General features: G+C 39.8%; 1 protein-coding gene across 1 annotated transcript; it reads left to right on the top strand.

Annotated features, from left to right (window-relative positions):
• The first annotated feature begins 7,515 nt into the window (after nucleotides 1-7,515).
• LOC122672377 (transcription factor MYB64-like) lies at nucleotides 7,516-12,794 on the top strand. Its single transcript, XM_043869862.1, has 2 exons — nucleotides 7,516-7,590; nucleotides 12,036-12,794. The coding sequence occupies exons 1-2, from the start codon at nucleotides 7,516-7,518 to the stop codon at nucleotides 12,792-12,794; spliced, it is 834 nt and encodes a 277-aa protein (XP_043725797.1).
• Nucleotides 12,795-13,985: the final 1,191 nt, after the last annotated feature.

Below are 13,985 nucleotides of genomic sequence, written 5' to 3'. Positions count from 1 at the left end.
GGAGTCGCTATTGTGGGTACCGCGTGACCTTTGGAATGTGGGGATTCGATCCGCCTGTAAGGATAAATGGAGAAAGGACGGGGGATCGCCACGTGCCCTCTACCTCATCCCTCTTTGGGGAGAGGAGAGAGGTGAATTGAATGCAGGAAGTCGCCACCTAGAGGAGGGTCTAGGACCCAAAATTATAATTAATGACTCTCATGAAACACCCTTTTGGGGACAAATGGTCCGTTGGTCTAGGTATGGGCCAAGTTATGGTCTAGGGAAGGTATTAGGTGTTAGATTTATGTGTCCATCAAACCCGATTCGGTCCGGTTCAATCCGATTTTACTTTGTATTCAACCTTTATATATTTTGGTTTAATATTATTATATGCGATATAAACTTTTTGAGCATTATGTGTTCGTAAGTATTACTTAAAATGGTAGTCACGACTAAGGTTTGGGCTGGGCACCCTTATCATATAGTCGTCGCATTGGGTATGCCTAGACATGTGATGTCAGGGTACGAATGCAAGTACTCACATGATCGATGTGTGTATTGGCAAAGAATCTATTTCGTCGATTCCCTCATGTATTACTGCCAGATGTAGGAAGAGATAAACATGTGTCACCGAGACCCTGTACCTAAGGGAACCCTGTCACTGCAAAGTGTAACCGCATTCTTTGGTTCATCAATGACCAAGACTCAAGTGAGTCAAAGCCGGTGTTCTGGGAATGCGTGAACACTTTGTGAGTGAAGGAGTTACTCAACATGGTCATCACTACCCGATTGAGGAACACCGAGATTGAGGTTGTCTGTGTATGGTTGGATCGGAATCTTGATCTAGGCCATTTTGGAAATGATTTTTGTAAAACTTATTTACATAAAATAATAGATTATTGTAGATACTGATTTTTGTCACCCCCTGATTAGCGATGATGACAATGGGACATGGACAATGGACGACGCCCTCTCCCTCTTTCTAGACCCAAGATACCTGACCCATAAGGCCAAGAACCATGCTGAGAACAAAATGACCCATTTTAGGCCAAAAAACAATGAAAAATGGCACTGCGCCTCCACGGCGCCGTGGACTCCTTCCCACGACACCGTGGGGATGTGTACCGGATTTCCACGGCGCCATGAGGGGGTGTGACATCAACTTGCTGACGTCACCCATGGCGTCGTGGAAAAGTCCCCCATGGCACCGTGGACATTTCCACGGCGCCGTGGAGGACTTATCTGGCCAGGAGAGAGAGGGGGTCCCTCCCTAAAAATAGGAGGGTCGCCTCCCACATTTTCCAAGGAATTTTGGGTAAAGAGACCCTCCCCAAGTGATTTCCACCCTCTTTGTCTCATTTTTTTACCCTCTTTTCTCTCCTTTCTCTTATGAGAGTGTGAGTGAGTGAAATTTTCTTGGTCGTGGATAGATCCTTCGATTATCCCTTCGAGCATAGAGCACTCCTGCTCCTAGTCATTGTTATCCCGTCAGTGCACGGATAACCATCAAAACCCCTTTATTTCAGATGTTATTTTGTCTGTTTTCTCCTCTCCAAATCATTTGAAAGAGCCGTTGCTCTGTCCAAAAAGAATCGGCGTCAGTCCATTCGTCTATCTCCCCTGAGCCAAGGGAATACAACCATACAGGTATAATTACTGCATTCTTGTTGATTCAATGTAGTCCTTTCGTATTTCATCGTTTTAGTCCGTATTTCTCATATATGTAATGTAGTTTATTATGTTTTAGTTCAATTCATAGCATCTGAATGTAGTTCATAATATCCCCCATCCCCGTAATAAAAGAGAGAGAACATTCATCTTTATGTAGCATTTAATACAGAGAGACCGACTTCGGCCAGGTGAGGTGGGTGTCTAACACCTTCCCACACTCGTAACCTGATCCCTTACCCAAACCTTTGGTCAGACCATATGGAGTCATGTAGCCCGATTCCGTTCACAACGGATAGGGCTACACTTAATGGGTCCTAGGCCCTAACCCTAGGTGGCGACTTCACATTATATTAGCATATTTTAATGCATGATCCTAATCCCCATTTATCAATATTATACATTGACAATATTGTCTATTATCCATCCATATATATATATCAAACCCATGTCACCCATAAGGCTGAGGAACCCTCGTCCCGAGGACCACGGTACTTACAATTATATATAGTTATTTGATTAAAGTGTTTTATCGGGTGTTACGGGATCCGATCAGATTCACATGCACTCTTATATGGACATGTACTATGGAATGGGGTTTGACAATACAAGTGTATATGCCCTGGATTCCATAATGATGGTGTTGATTAGTGGGGGGTTGTACATGATAATTTATTATCATGTAGGGAGTTATTTGGAACTTGTTAAAATAATTGGTTATTTATTTTATTAATGGATATGGTGCTAATTATAATTATCCATAAATTAAAATAATTAATTAATTATATCATTCCCTATTAGATTTTGCTTCTTCACCAATTAGAAGCACTTTGAGTTTAAACTGGAAAGCCAACAAGCAGAGAGAGAGTCACTTTCACTGAGATTTTTCCCATCTAGTGTTTTAGAAACCCTAGCATTATAAAACACCAAAAAATGCAAAGGGGGGGGGGGGCAGAGCTCCACGTTTTTGGTTCCCCCCCCCCCCCCTTCTGGATGATTTTTGGGTCTCCTCTTTCTCTTGTGATCTCTTCTTCTCCTTCTTCTTGCTTTCTATTATTTGAGAGGTAGGGTTTTGGAAACCTAGATCTATGCTTGAAGAACTGAAGAGCATCTAGGATTGGCTTGAAGAACCTTGATTGCACCATTGGAGGTTCAGATCTGTTTACTTGGAGTGCTCATTGGAGGAAGAACCATTGTCTATTGGAGAAGCAACACTTAAGGCTCATCAAGTTAGCAATTCTATGTTAATTTCTGTTGATTTAATTTTATTGATTATTCATGGGGTGTGAAAGTAACTCAAATCGATTATTTTCCGCTGCACATTTGGGTATGGGATGGATCCTTCTATCCATGGGATGGAATAGAGATGACTTTTTCTATGATATGGATCCCAATAATTTTATAGGACGTCAAAGAGATGGACTGGGCATTGGTTTGTCATACCAACCCCTAATAGGGTTCCATTAGGGCACCATGGGTGACCATAGAAAACCCTAAAATTGAAAATAGGATGCCCAAGCCAGATTAGGGTGCCCTAGGGCAACCCTAGGGACAACCTTGGAGAGCCCAAGAGTTGGGAACTCACAGTATATTGTGTATTGGTTTTCCATGGTGAACCATCATGATCCCATGGACCGTAGCACCAACCTACATTAGGCACCCTAGTCTGCCCGGACTTGCCGGTCTCTCTATTGCTAGGCAAAGTTGGGTCATAATATGCTTTTAAGAAGGAATGCAAAATACAAGGAAAATTGTAAGAAAGTAAAGTACAAGTGGAGTAAAGAAACACATACCCGGAGGTTTGGCTAAAGGGTAAGGGTTAGTATACATAAAAAGTAAAGGACTTGTAACCTAAGTAGTCTAAACATGATCGATTCTAGGTTAAACATGGCAAGATGACGGATGTATGGAAATAAAATGGCAGATTAATACATGTGTATGGAGAAACATGAAGATCAAGATCAAAACACGAAAGAATATGTGAGGCACGTGGGAATCAACAATATGAATGCTAGCATGGGGAGTCTTAGACTACGGGGGATGGGGGTCATGTGGATATGCGTACATGGAAATGAGATACAATATAAAAGTGATGAAAATGTAAAAGAGTACGTGTGATCACCATCTAGAGAGGTGGGATCACTCTCCTCTGGAGATGCAAAACGAAATAAAAAGTGAAAACCGTGTAAATTAAAGAAAATTCAAGGATGAAAGAGAACCTACCTAGTAGAAGAAGACCAAAACGGAGGTGTGGAGGTTTCCCTTTTGTAACTCTGGAGATTTGTACATAGAGCAAGTTTCACCGCTTGTAGGGGGCTTCTCTTTTCTCTTTCTAAGCGAACACTTTGTCACCCAAGCACTGAGATCACCAGATTGATGTCTATAGGCTTTGGTCTTGAAGTTTCAAAGGGGTGTGTATCACTCAAGAGGTGGAAGACGCAATAGGCTAAGGCCAAGTAAGGGGACAAACGCTAGAACTCGAGGCTCTTGGATTGGGGAGTTATGGTTGGGGAAAGTAAGTTCTAAACAATGGGTAATTCGACTAGGGACCCTCCTCAACATGAGAGGAGGTGTATTTATAGATGTAGAGGGGTGTGTGTACTTCCAAATTCGTGTAGAGACCTTGATTTGATCTGGATCGTCCAAAGTTACGGTCTTTGTATTGACGATGGGTGTAAAGTCAAGGTAGGAGCTAATGGGGGGTGGGCATGTGTTTTGTTACCTTAAGGGATGTTTCTTGTGGCCTAAGGAAGCCAATATACGCATCCAAGGTGCCAAAAATAGGTTTGGGCACGAAAGGAATCGAAAGTGGGGCTAAATATGGCAAGTTTTGGCTTCTTGGATTTGCAGAGATCTGACATTGAAATTGCTCGAGTCGACATCGAAGAAGGGTAAGGTCGACATCGAGTGGCTGTCGATGAACAACACTTGACATCGAAGGTTGGTGTTTGGGTGTCAAAAAAATAATTTGAATGTCGAAGCAAGTTAGACAGTAGGGATGTTCTGCCCGACAGTCAAAGGACATATGTCGATGTCAATGGAAGGTGGGTTCAATGTCGACTCGAGGCCTTTGAGTGTCAATTTAGGTTTCAGTGTCGACAGGCATGATTTGGGCCAGTATCTGTGCTGGGCCAGGCTAGTTCCAAGGGTCTGGGACTAGGCTAGCCTTTCCAGGGGTTCTTGAAGGGCTTGAAGGCTCTAGTTTGGGCTCCAACCAAGGGAATTGACGATCGATAAACGAATTCAGGCAGTGCACATTAACGGTACATCCATAGACACACCGGCTCTAGGACTTAGAGGGTGTTCATCATCGTTACGGGAAACCTCTGAGGGGAAAGATAAAATGAGGTGTCTACATCGCCTTGTAAGTGGTTGCTTCCAAAGCATTGTTATTTATCGGGGTCCCTTGGCGACAGGGGGTTTGAGATCATGTTGTATACATACCGTTAAGAAGGTCACCAACTCTTTGTAACTGTACAACTCACCACCAAATGTACAACCTAAGGTAGGTATCATCCCTTGATTTCTAAGGCCCCATCCGAATACATGATACATTAGGCCTATGAAACATGTTGGAAAGGTTACTACACAAAGGCATTAACAATCGGGGTGATTCGAAACTAAAACAACAAGGTAACACACTCTGGTTGATGTCCTATCAACCACTCCCATCAACCAGAGTGCTATACTGCACAAATCTCTATCCCGTGAGTGCGGGGCCTGATGTTGCAAGCCAGGGATCTCATTTTCGTGTCCCAAATACCTAATAGAGGTATTTCCTGACGATGTGGGTAAGCGGGACTTGTATATCGGGAATTGGGAAATAAGCTGTTTTGGGTAATTGGACTCCTAGCCAAACAGGCCCTTAGGCCACTACTATATAACCAAGACTTCACCTCTAAAACACATTTCCAGCCCAAATCGTTGCGAAGAAACAGAAGATAGGAGAAGAGAAGAAGGAAGAGAGGCTTAGGCTGCCAATTGAGGTAAGAACCTCATCTTCCTCACTCTCTCCTTCATTTCTTTTGTGTTTTTCCATGAACCTTCACTGAATCAAGGTTCTTTTCCATTTCTTAGCTTGGGTGTGAAGAACCAAGTTGGAACCCATCTCTTTTGCTTCCAATTCCAAGGTAAAACCCTAACCTAGTCAACTTCCCATCTTCTAATTCTTTTCTTAGACCTAGAATCGAATAAATTTATGAAATTAAGTATTTGTAAACCAAGTTCCTTTCATGCATGTCTAATCCGAACCTACTAGTTTGAAACTAATTTTGTTTTTAAGCCAATCATAACCATCCCTCATGTTGTATGATGAATTGAAACAATGGAAAACCCATTACAAGCTTTGCATACTTATTTTGATGAGTTTGAAACCCAACCCACTTGCATACCCCAATTCCCATCTTCTCAATCCCCCATCCCATAGGCCAAATTAGGGTGTCAATTACATGGATTGATTTGAGTAAACATCATCCCTTAGGTCAATTGAATGAATCCATGCAAAACCCCAAATTCCTCTTTGAAATTTTGCAGTTGCGGACTCTAGTTGATGTCCTATCAACCACTCATATCAACCAGAGCTGCTGTCAGCTCTATTTTGAATCTGAACCCTATTCAAACCTAAACCTAAGTGAACCCTAGAACACTACCCTTACCCAAACCCTTGAATGTATGAATTGGCATGATGAGAACTCAATTCCATGCATGCATGATAAATCCCAACTCAAAATTGATTTTTGTCAAATTCAGTTTTGGTAGAATGACCTTTCTGTATTCCAGAGACAATATCTCCCTCTTTTTAACTCAGAACTAGGTGATTCCAATTTTTTTAGAAAAATAGACTCAAAAGGCTTTAATTTGTATAGAAATAGAATTTGTCCAATTCTGTCTATAAGAGAGCTGAAATTTCACTTCAAGTTGGGAGATATGTTCTGTCAGAAGATCGAGTTCTTCTATTCTGGCAGGTTGACCTCTGTCTAGTTAACATGATATAACTTCATCATCCGAACTTCGAATGCTTTGATTCTTGATTTGTTAGAAACTAGACCCATAGAGCTTCCTTTTGTTAGAAGGAACCACTATCCAATTCTGCCTCTAAGTGAGCCAAAATTTTCATGCAAAATCCCCCCATTTTCCCTTTAAATTTCTACAACTACTGACTCTCTCTAGTTGATAGCCTTTGGTCGATCCGGATCAACCAGAGACATCAACCAGAGTGCTGTCAGCCCTGTTTTGGGTTTAAGCTTGTTCCAACATGGGCCCACTTGTACCCTAGGACCCAATTATTCTTTCAAACTCAATTTAACAAATGTATAATAGGACCAATTGAACGGCGAAGCCTATTGAGCAATGCTTCAGAAATCAAATCAAATTGTACAACCAAGTCTTAAACAAGGTGAGTGGGATAAGCATTGAAATTTTATGAGTGTTTCTTTAAATGCATTGTATGCCATACATACATGGATGTGAATATTCTTTTACAATTGCTTGCTTATGGATTATTATGTTATACTTTTATTGTTTACTTTCAGTTATGGAATTTTAATTGAATTATTGTTAATTATTGGAATGTGAGTTAGTACTGTGCTAGATTAGATGTCGTAGCCGGCTTGGAAATGAGGGATATGGTGGCCCGTAGAATGGGATGCAGGGATATCGTACACTTCATACTATGCTATGTAGAAATGTATGTGGCTAGGGATGATATACATGTATGCTACGACCCTTACCAACAGGGGTCTACGTGTTGGATAGTCCTCCCGGGGAAACTAGTGAAACCAATTGAGGTACTAGGAACGGCGATTCTAATTGAGGTACCAGAATTGTGGTAATGGACTAAACATTGGGGGTTTGCTGGGTAAACCAATGATTCCGGACGAAGTCCTGGGACCGGCGATTCTGAATGAAGACCAGGATCGACAGGCTCCCAACGCAACTCAGGTTTTTCATCGCCAGTGAGGGGGATGCTACCTAGGGTGTTGCAGTAGCAGAAGCCTAGTGACTTAGATATTGATGTTAGGTGGATTAAACGATAGAATTGAATCTCATGCATATAGGATTCATATTTGTTGTGCTTGCTTACATGGTTTAGTTCACTCATTGGGCTTAGAGGAGCTCACACTTCGAGAAAACCCCCTTGTTGGATGATTTTGCAAGTACTGGTTTACCAATGGGTGATGATGATGTTGATGGAACTGTAGATCTTCCTTATCTTACTGTTCTATGACAATCTCGCGGTTATTTTAATTTCCTTTCTTTCAGAAGTGTAATTATCAAGTTACTATACTTTTTTAGCATAAATGAATATGTATATTATAACATAAATATTTGGAATCTTACTGTAAATGATATAACCCATCTTTTGGGTAGTTCAAGTCATCCGTTGCACTCTGATATTCACTTATTATCTATCTACTCTTTTTGTGTGGTTTGTGACATGTAAGTATTACTTCTGGATCCTAAAGGATTGTTGGATATCCGGGTCACTAACCGGATCCTCCTAGGGGGTGGGTTCGGGGTGTGACATGAATAATCGATAAAATCATCGTTGATGAACTTTCCCCACTCCCAATTGAAGAATCTATCCTCGACTACCAACCACGTGTGTTGATCGATGATCTTGTGGGTTGGTTTTATTACCATCACAAACAACTCACAGGTTTAGCCTATTGCTTCATCTATACGGTACAAGAATAGCAATAAATTAGTAGAATCTTGGGTGCGGGTATAACATGAGGTGTCTCCCCAGCTTAGGTGGAGATGGATGAACGACCTGCCTCTCTCTTGTCGGATAGAGTAACGACTATGTAAGAGGGAATTTCACAAGTTAGACTTCAGGCAGAGTAACAACTGTAAAATGAGTATTTCGCAACTTAGACTTTGGATAGAGTAACGGCTATAAAATGAACTTTTGTTACTCAAACTTCGTGCAGAGTAACGGCATTACTAGGGACTTGGGGAGCCTATTGCTCGATCTTCGGACAGAATGATGGCATCATATGGGACTAAGAAGGCTTATCCAAAAGGATATGGGTAGGGAAAGTGAGAGATACTGGTCAAAAATAGATCTAAAAAAGGGGGCAAAGGCTTAGACGAGGAGCAGACAGAGTAATGGTGATGTGGGTATTGAAATGGCAAGACAATAGGGGTCAAAATGGGTAAAAAAACTAGCCTAGGGGAGCTAAAAAGAGGAAAACGGACTTTGACATGTGATGGCATGCCTCCATAGGCTTCGGCGGCGCCGCCCAAGACCATACGCGGTTCCGGGTGGCAACATCCACACCATTGAGCTCCTTGGTGCCGCCTATGGACACTGGGGCTTCAGTGGCGCCATTGAGTGAGTGTCGCCCAGTTTTATGGTACTAGTCTTCGACATCATACATCGATTTTCGCATCGTTGGAGTGCACTTTAGTGCAATTGGGTTTGAAATGTCATTTTAGGTTTCTTGGATGTTTTCGCAAATTTTTGAGCAACTATGAGAGAGATACTGTCGTTCATCCATGTCCGATTGTTGTCATTGCTGGGGGAGGGTGAAAATTTTCCACGTCTACACTAAATTGGCAATTGTTTGTTGGACATCGAGCAGAGGCCTTTTGGCATTAGGTTTGTCCAAATATTTGATAAAAATATTCTCGTGACATGGAATTCTCTCTTACCAACTTATGGACATAATTTTTTACATTGGATGAGAGCTTTTCGATATGTCATTGACATTGGCAAAATTGCACTGAATACCGGATATATTGTGTGGAATGCTCTCTATTCAACATCTGGACATGATTTTCTGATGCCAAATGAGAATTTTTTTATGCATCATCAATGTTGGCAAAATTGTATTGAATAGTCGACAGATTGTGTGGGCTCTTTGTCCAATGTCTGGATAGGATTTTTCAACATCAAGTGAGAGTTTTTTTATGTGACGTGGATATGGACTTGAACGTTAGACAGATTGTGAGAGACGTCGATCGGTGTGGTCTTTTCAAACATGTGTATCTACAATGGTACTTATCATTTATAAATAAAAGGGTTGTCGGGCTTGATTTTTATCACTCTATTTCATTCTCTCTCTTCTACCTCTCTCTCATCCAACATTCATTATCTCTCACATTCTCATTAGTGAGTGTGTGTGTTCAAGAAATGTATAGGAGTTCTTGTTTTTTTAAGGCTTTGTTTTACCGATTATCCTTTGTAAAAAATTTTGATTTGAGCACAACTTTGAAGTACTTGAATGGGCACAATAGGTGAGTGCATAACTACTAGTGAATGCTATAGGGTTGTTTTATATTGGAGATCCATTCATGCTTTTACCAATTGCACCATTAGCGGTGTCATTGGTCTTACAGACAATGTCAATTGACACAACTCAACCAACCTACGACTTTGACGTGTATATATGTTGCAGTTTCATTGAATTCATAATTGGAGTTCTCAAACTTTAGCGATGAAATACTATTTTGATTGACTAACCTTACAAATGAAATTTTGTTCTCTCAATATAAGTTATTCATATTTATACTGCAACCAAAAACATGAGTCATTGATGCTAAAGTCTAAATACCATGTTTTTGGTTTAAACAAAAAAAAAAAAAGACCATGTTTTTGGGTTTTCCACACTTTATTTCCTTTGTGCTTTCACATAAAATAGAACTTTTTTCTAGAATTGGAGCTATGGAGCCAAAAAATAAAAACGAGAGAGCTTGGTCAAACTACTAATGTGTTATTCGAAAAAAAAAAGGTAACAATAAATGGGTCTTAATTGCTCAAAAATATAATAATTTAAAATTTCACCAACAAATCGAGTTATTAGATTTTAGGTTTGGTCAAACTATTCATTTGGAAAAAGATATCGTTTTAAGAGCTTGTCTCGGTATTCTTCTCACCTTCCACCAAAGCTTTAATTAAATACATCACAATTTTAAATTAAAAAATAATTTAAATATCCTATAATAACTCTCTGTACAACGTTACCTTGATATTTCCTAAAAATCTCTGTACAGCTATTAAGTGGAATCCCCCTTACTGAAACTTTCCATAAATAAGACCTTGCAAAGAACGCAATCATTACTGCCCTTATTGCACTTGACAGTACAAAGAAAAGAGTTGTGAATGACACCCCCTCCCTCCTATAAAGTACTTAAAGGAACTAAAGACAACCCACAGCTCCAAAACCGCTCTAGCTGTTTTCTTTTGGGTTTTGTTGCTCTCTCATCAAATATCTCTCTAATTCTCTCCCCCATGGAGTTTGATACCATAGACATAGATGATCTCACTTTTCGGCCGACAACTATGTCAAAAAATTACATGAAACCGGGATTTGGAGACGGATTTCTCTTAGATGTTTTCTCATCTAAAGGATATCTCCACGATTTCCACCAAAATAATCAATTTCATGTTAACGGCTTATTGCCAAATTCAGAATCCGGGGTCAATCCTTATTTCGATCAGTTTGAAACTTTAGTGAATGGATCTTCTTCAAATTTGAATATCTTTGATTCGATGTTCCCTATGCAAGGCGTTGCCATGGAGAAATTTCAAAACTCGGCCTTCATGAATTTTCCCCCTAGTATCACATCTGAGGTCGTGATTGCCCAAGATAGGAACCCCTCTTTAAATTTTCAAGAACTCGGGTCGCCTAACTTGGCATTTTCACCTGATCAAATGGCATGCATTACTTCAAAAAATAGGTTTTGTAGGAAGATCGACATGATTAGAAAGAATTTTCCAATTAGGAGGACAAAAGAAGCCCAGAAGAAGGCTAATTGGATCAAAGGGAGATGGACAACTGAAGAAGATAGGTTAAAAGACTTTTATTTATTTATTTGGGTTTATTATCGTGAATGATGAATCATTTTGTATGAAATGTTTAGCTTTCATTAAAATATATATATATATATATATATATCTTTCTTTCCTTCTTTCTTCTTCAAGAACACATATTGATCACAAAACTGTTTATGTGCAGATTTCTAGAGCACTTGGTGGGGGAGCATGGATTGAAAAACTGGTCTCAAATTGCTCATAAGTTTAACGGAAGAACAGGAAAACAATGCCGAGAAAGATGGCAGAACCATCTCAAGCCAAACATCACGGTTCTTCTTCCTCTTTGTTTTTTATTTTCTATATATGGAACTCATTGAATCTAACACATCCATGCATTTCAAGTGCATACATACATAGCCGCGCACTATAGAATGTACTTATGAAATCATCGACCACTTCGTCGTTTGTCTACGTGTCAATTCTTTGTGGATAAATAAGTTATTAAAGAGTAACAGTCCAAAATTGGTGGTTTTACACCATGTACTTTCATCTCATCAATGTATAGAAACATGTTTTTACGTGGTAACATACATACTTATAAATTGTAATTGTATTTAACTTGCAGAAAGGTGAATGGAGTGAGGAGAAGGACAAGATTATAATTGAGGCTCATGGTGAATTAGGAAACAAATGGGCAGAAATTGCAAAGAAACTAGAAGGGAGGACTGAAAATTCCTTGAAGAACCACTGGAATGCAGTTAAAAGAAAGATATTAGCAAGTCAAAGATTCCAAAGCTCAAAACATCAAAAATCAAATTCTCTCCTGGAAAGTTACATCAATAGCTTGATTGAAACTTCAAACAGAACAAATAATGAAAGCAATGCATGCATCAGTGCCAACATGCATACTTTTAATGCCATGATTGGACCTTCGACTCAGCTTGCAGATAGTGTTGAATTTTTTGTAAGTGATGACTTAGTTCCCAATTATGATTTTAGCAACGTCTCAGATTTTTCTTTTGTCAATGCAAAGACGTTTCTTGAGAATTACAATCTTGCATCTAATATATTTGATGAGATGCCAGGCACATATGTTATTGATGATACAAATTCTAAGATGGAATTGCCATTTGATATGGATTCACAGTTGCAATGTGAGACGAAGAGGGACAATCTTACATCTATATTTTATGAGATGCCAGGCACATCTATTATTGATGATACAAATTTCGAGATGGAATTGCCATTTGATATGGATTTGCAATTGCAGTGTGAGAAGAAGAGGGACAATCTTGCATCTATATTTGATGAGATGCCAGGCACATCTGTCGATGATACAAACTTCGAGATGGAATTGCCATTTGATATAGATCCGCAGTTGTAGTGTGAGACGAAGAGGGACATAGACTTGGTGGAAATGATCACTCAAGCCATATCTAAATGATGTTTTATTTCCATATAGAACTAGAAATGTTTTTATGTATTTTCACTTTTTTTTTCCTTGCTATATAGATCCCATTGGTGCGATGTAAGAGATTTTCCTACACTAGCAACATGGGAAACCCACAACCTTTTTTTTAATTGGGTTAATAAGTAGGGTTTCAAAAATCGGCACATCAGATCAGGAATCATCCGATTCAGATTGGAATCGACAGTAAATGATTCCAATTCTTAACAGGATGATACAGTCATTCCTAGATAATAACACCAGGATCATTGGAATTTTCCTCAAATCAATCCATTCCAGGACTTTTTCAGACCAATTCAAACCAACTCCGATTCCAATTCAGTCGATCCTAAATACAAATGTCGTTACTCTCCATGGATTTAAAAACCAGAATCGGATCGATGACCGTGAAATCGACCTAAAATGCGTTCCAAGAATACATACCAAACACAGCCTAAGTGAGCAAAATAAGTTAACAAATAATCATCACATACTGAAAATGAATCAAAGTAGCTAGTGCATGATCCACTTAAAAATCTAAGCTATCTTTTGAGTCTTGAATTCTAGATTTTAATGAGACATCGCAAGTCTAAATTCCTCTGGTTCATTTTACATATATGAAAGAATGCAAGAAAAGCATTCCAATCAATGGATAGGTAAGAAACCATTGAATCAGCCGCCCAACTTCCCCATATGGCTAGGCTCCCAAGATAATTATCGCGTCAAGTACTTGGCGCGGTCAAGTATGCATCGTGCGGCTGGGCATCGCCCATGTGTACACGGTGGGGCCCACTATGCGCACATGGGTGGTGCCCAGGCGCACGATGCGCACTTGACCGCGTCAAGTACTTGGCGTGATAATTTTCCTGGGCTCCCACCCCATCCCTCCTCCCCCAAAGAGAATTGGAGAGGATTATTTTCCGAGGGGGAGATGACCCACTTAGTATTAACTACTCTCTTTGTATTTTTAGCCTTCAAATTATTATTATTTTTTTAAATTCACTTTCTGGCTTTTTAATTTATTTATTTTGTCAAGGAAAACTTTTTGGGATAACACTTGCCAAGATGTCCAGAAAAGCCAATGTGCCTACTAGCTACTGTGTACCAGAGTCCTGAGCCAGTAAGAAT

This window comes from Telopea speciosissima, chromosome 8 (genome assembly GCF_018873765.1).
Source record: "Telopea speciosissima isolate NSW1024214 ecotype Mountain lineage chromosome 8, Tspe_v1, whole genome shotgun sequence".
NCBI lineage: Eukaryota > Viridiplantae > Streptophyta > Magnoliopsida > Proteales > Proteaceae > Telopea > Telopea speciosissima.
This window is presented reverse-complemented; position numbering and strand designations above follow the sequence as displayed.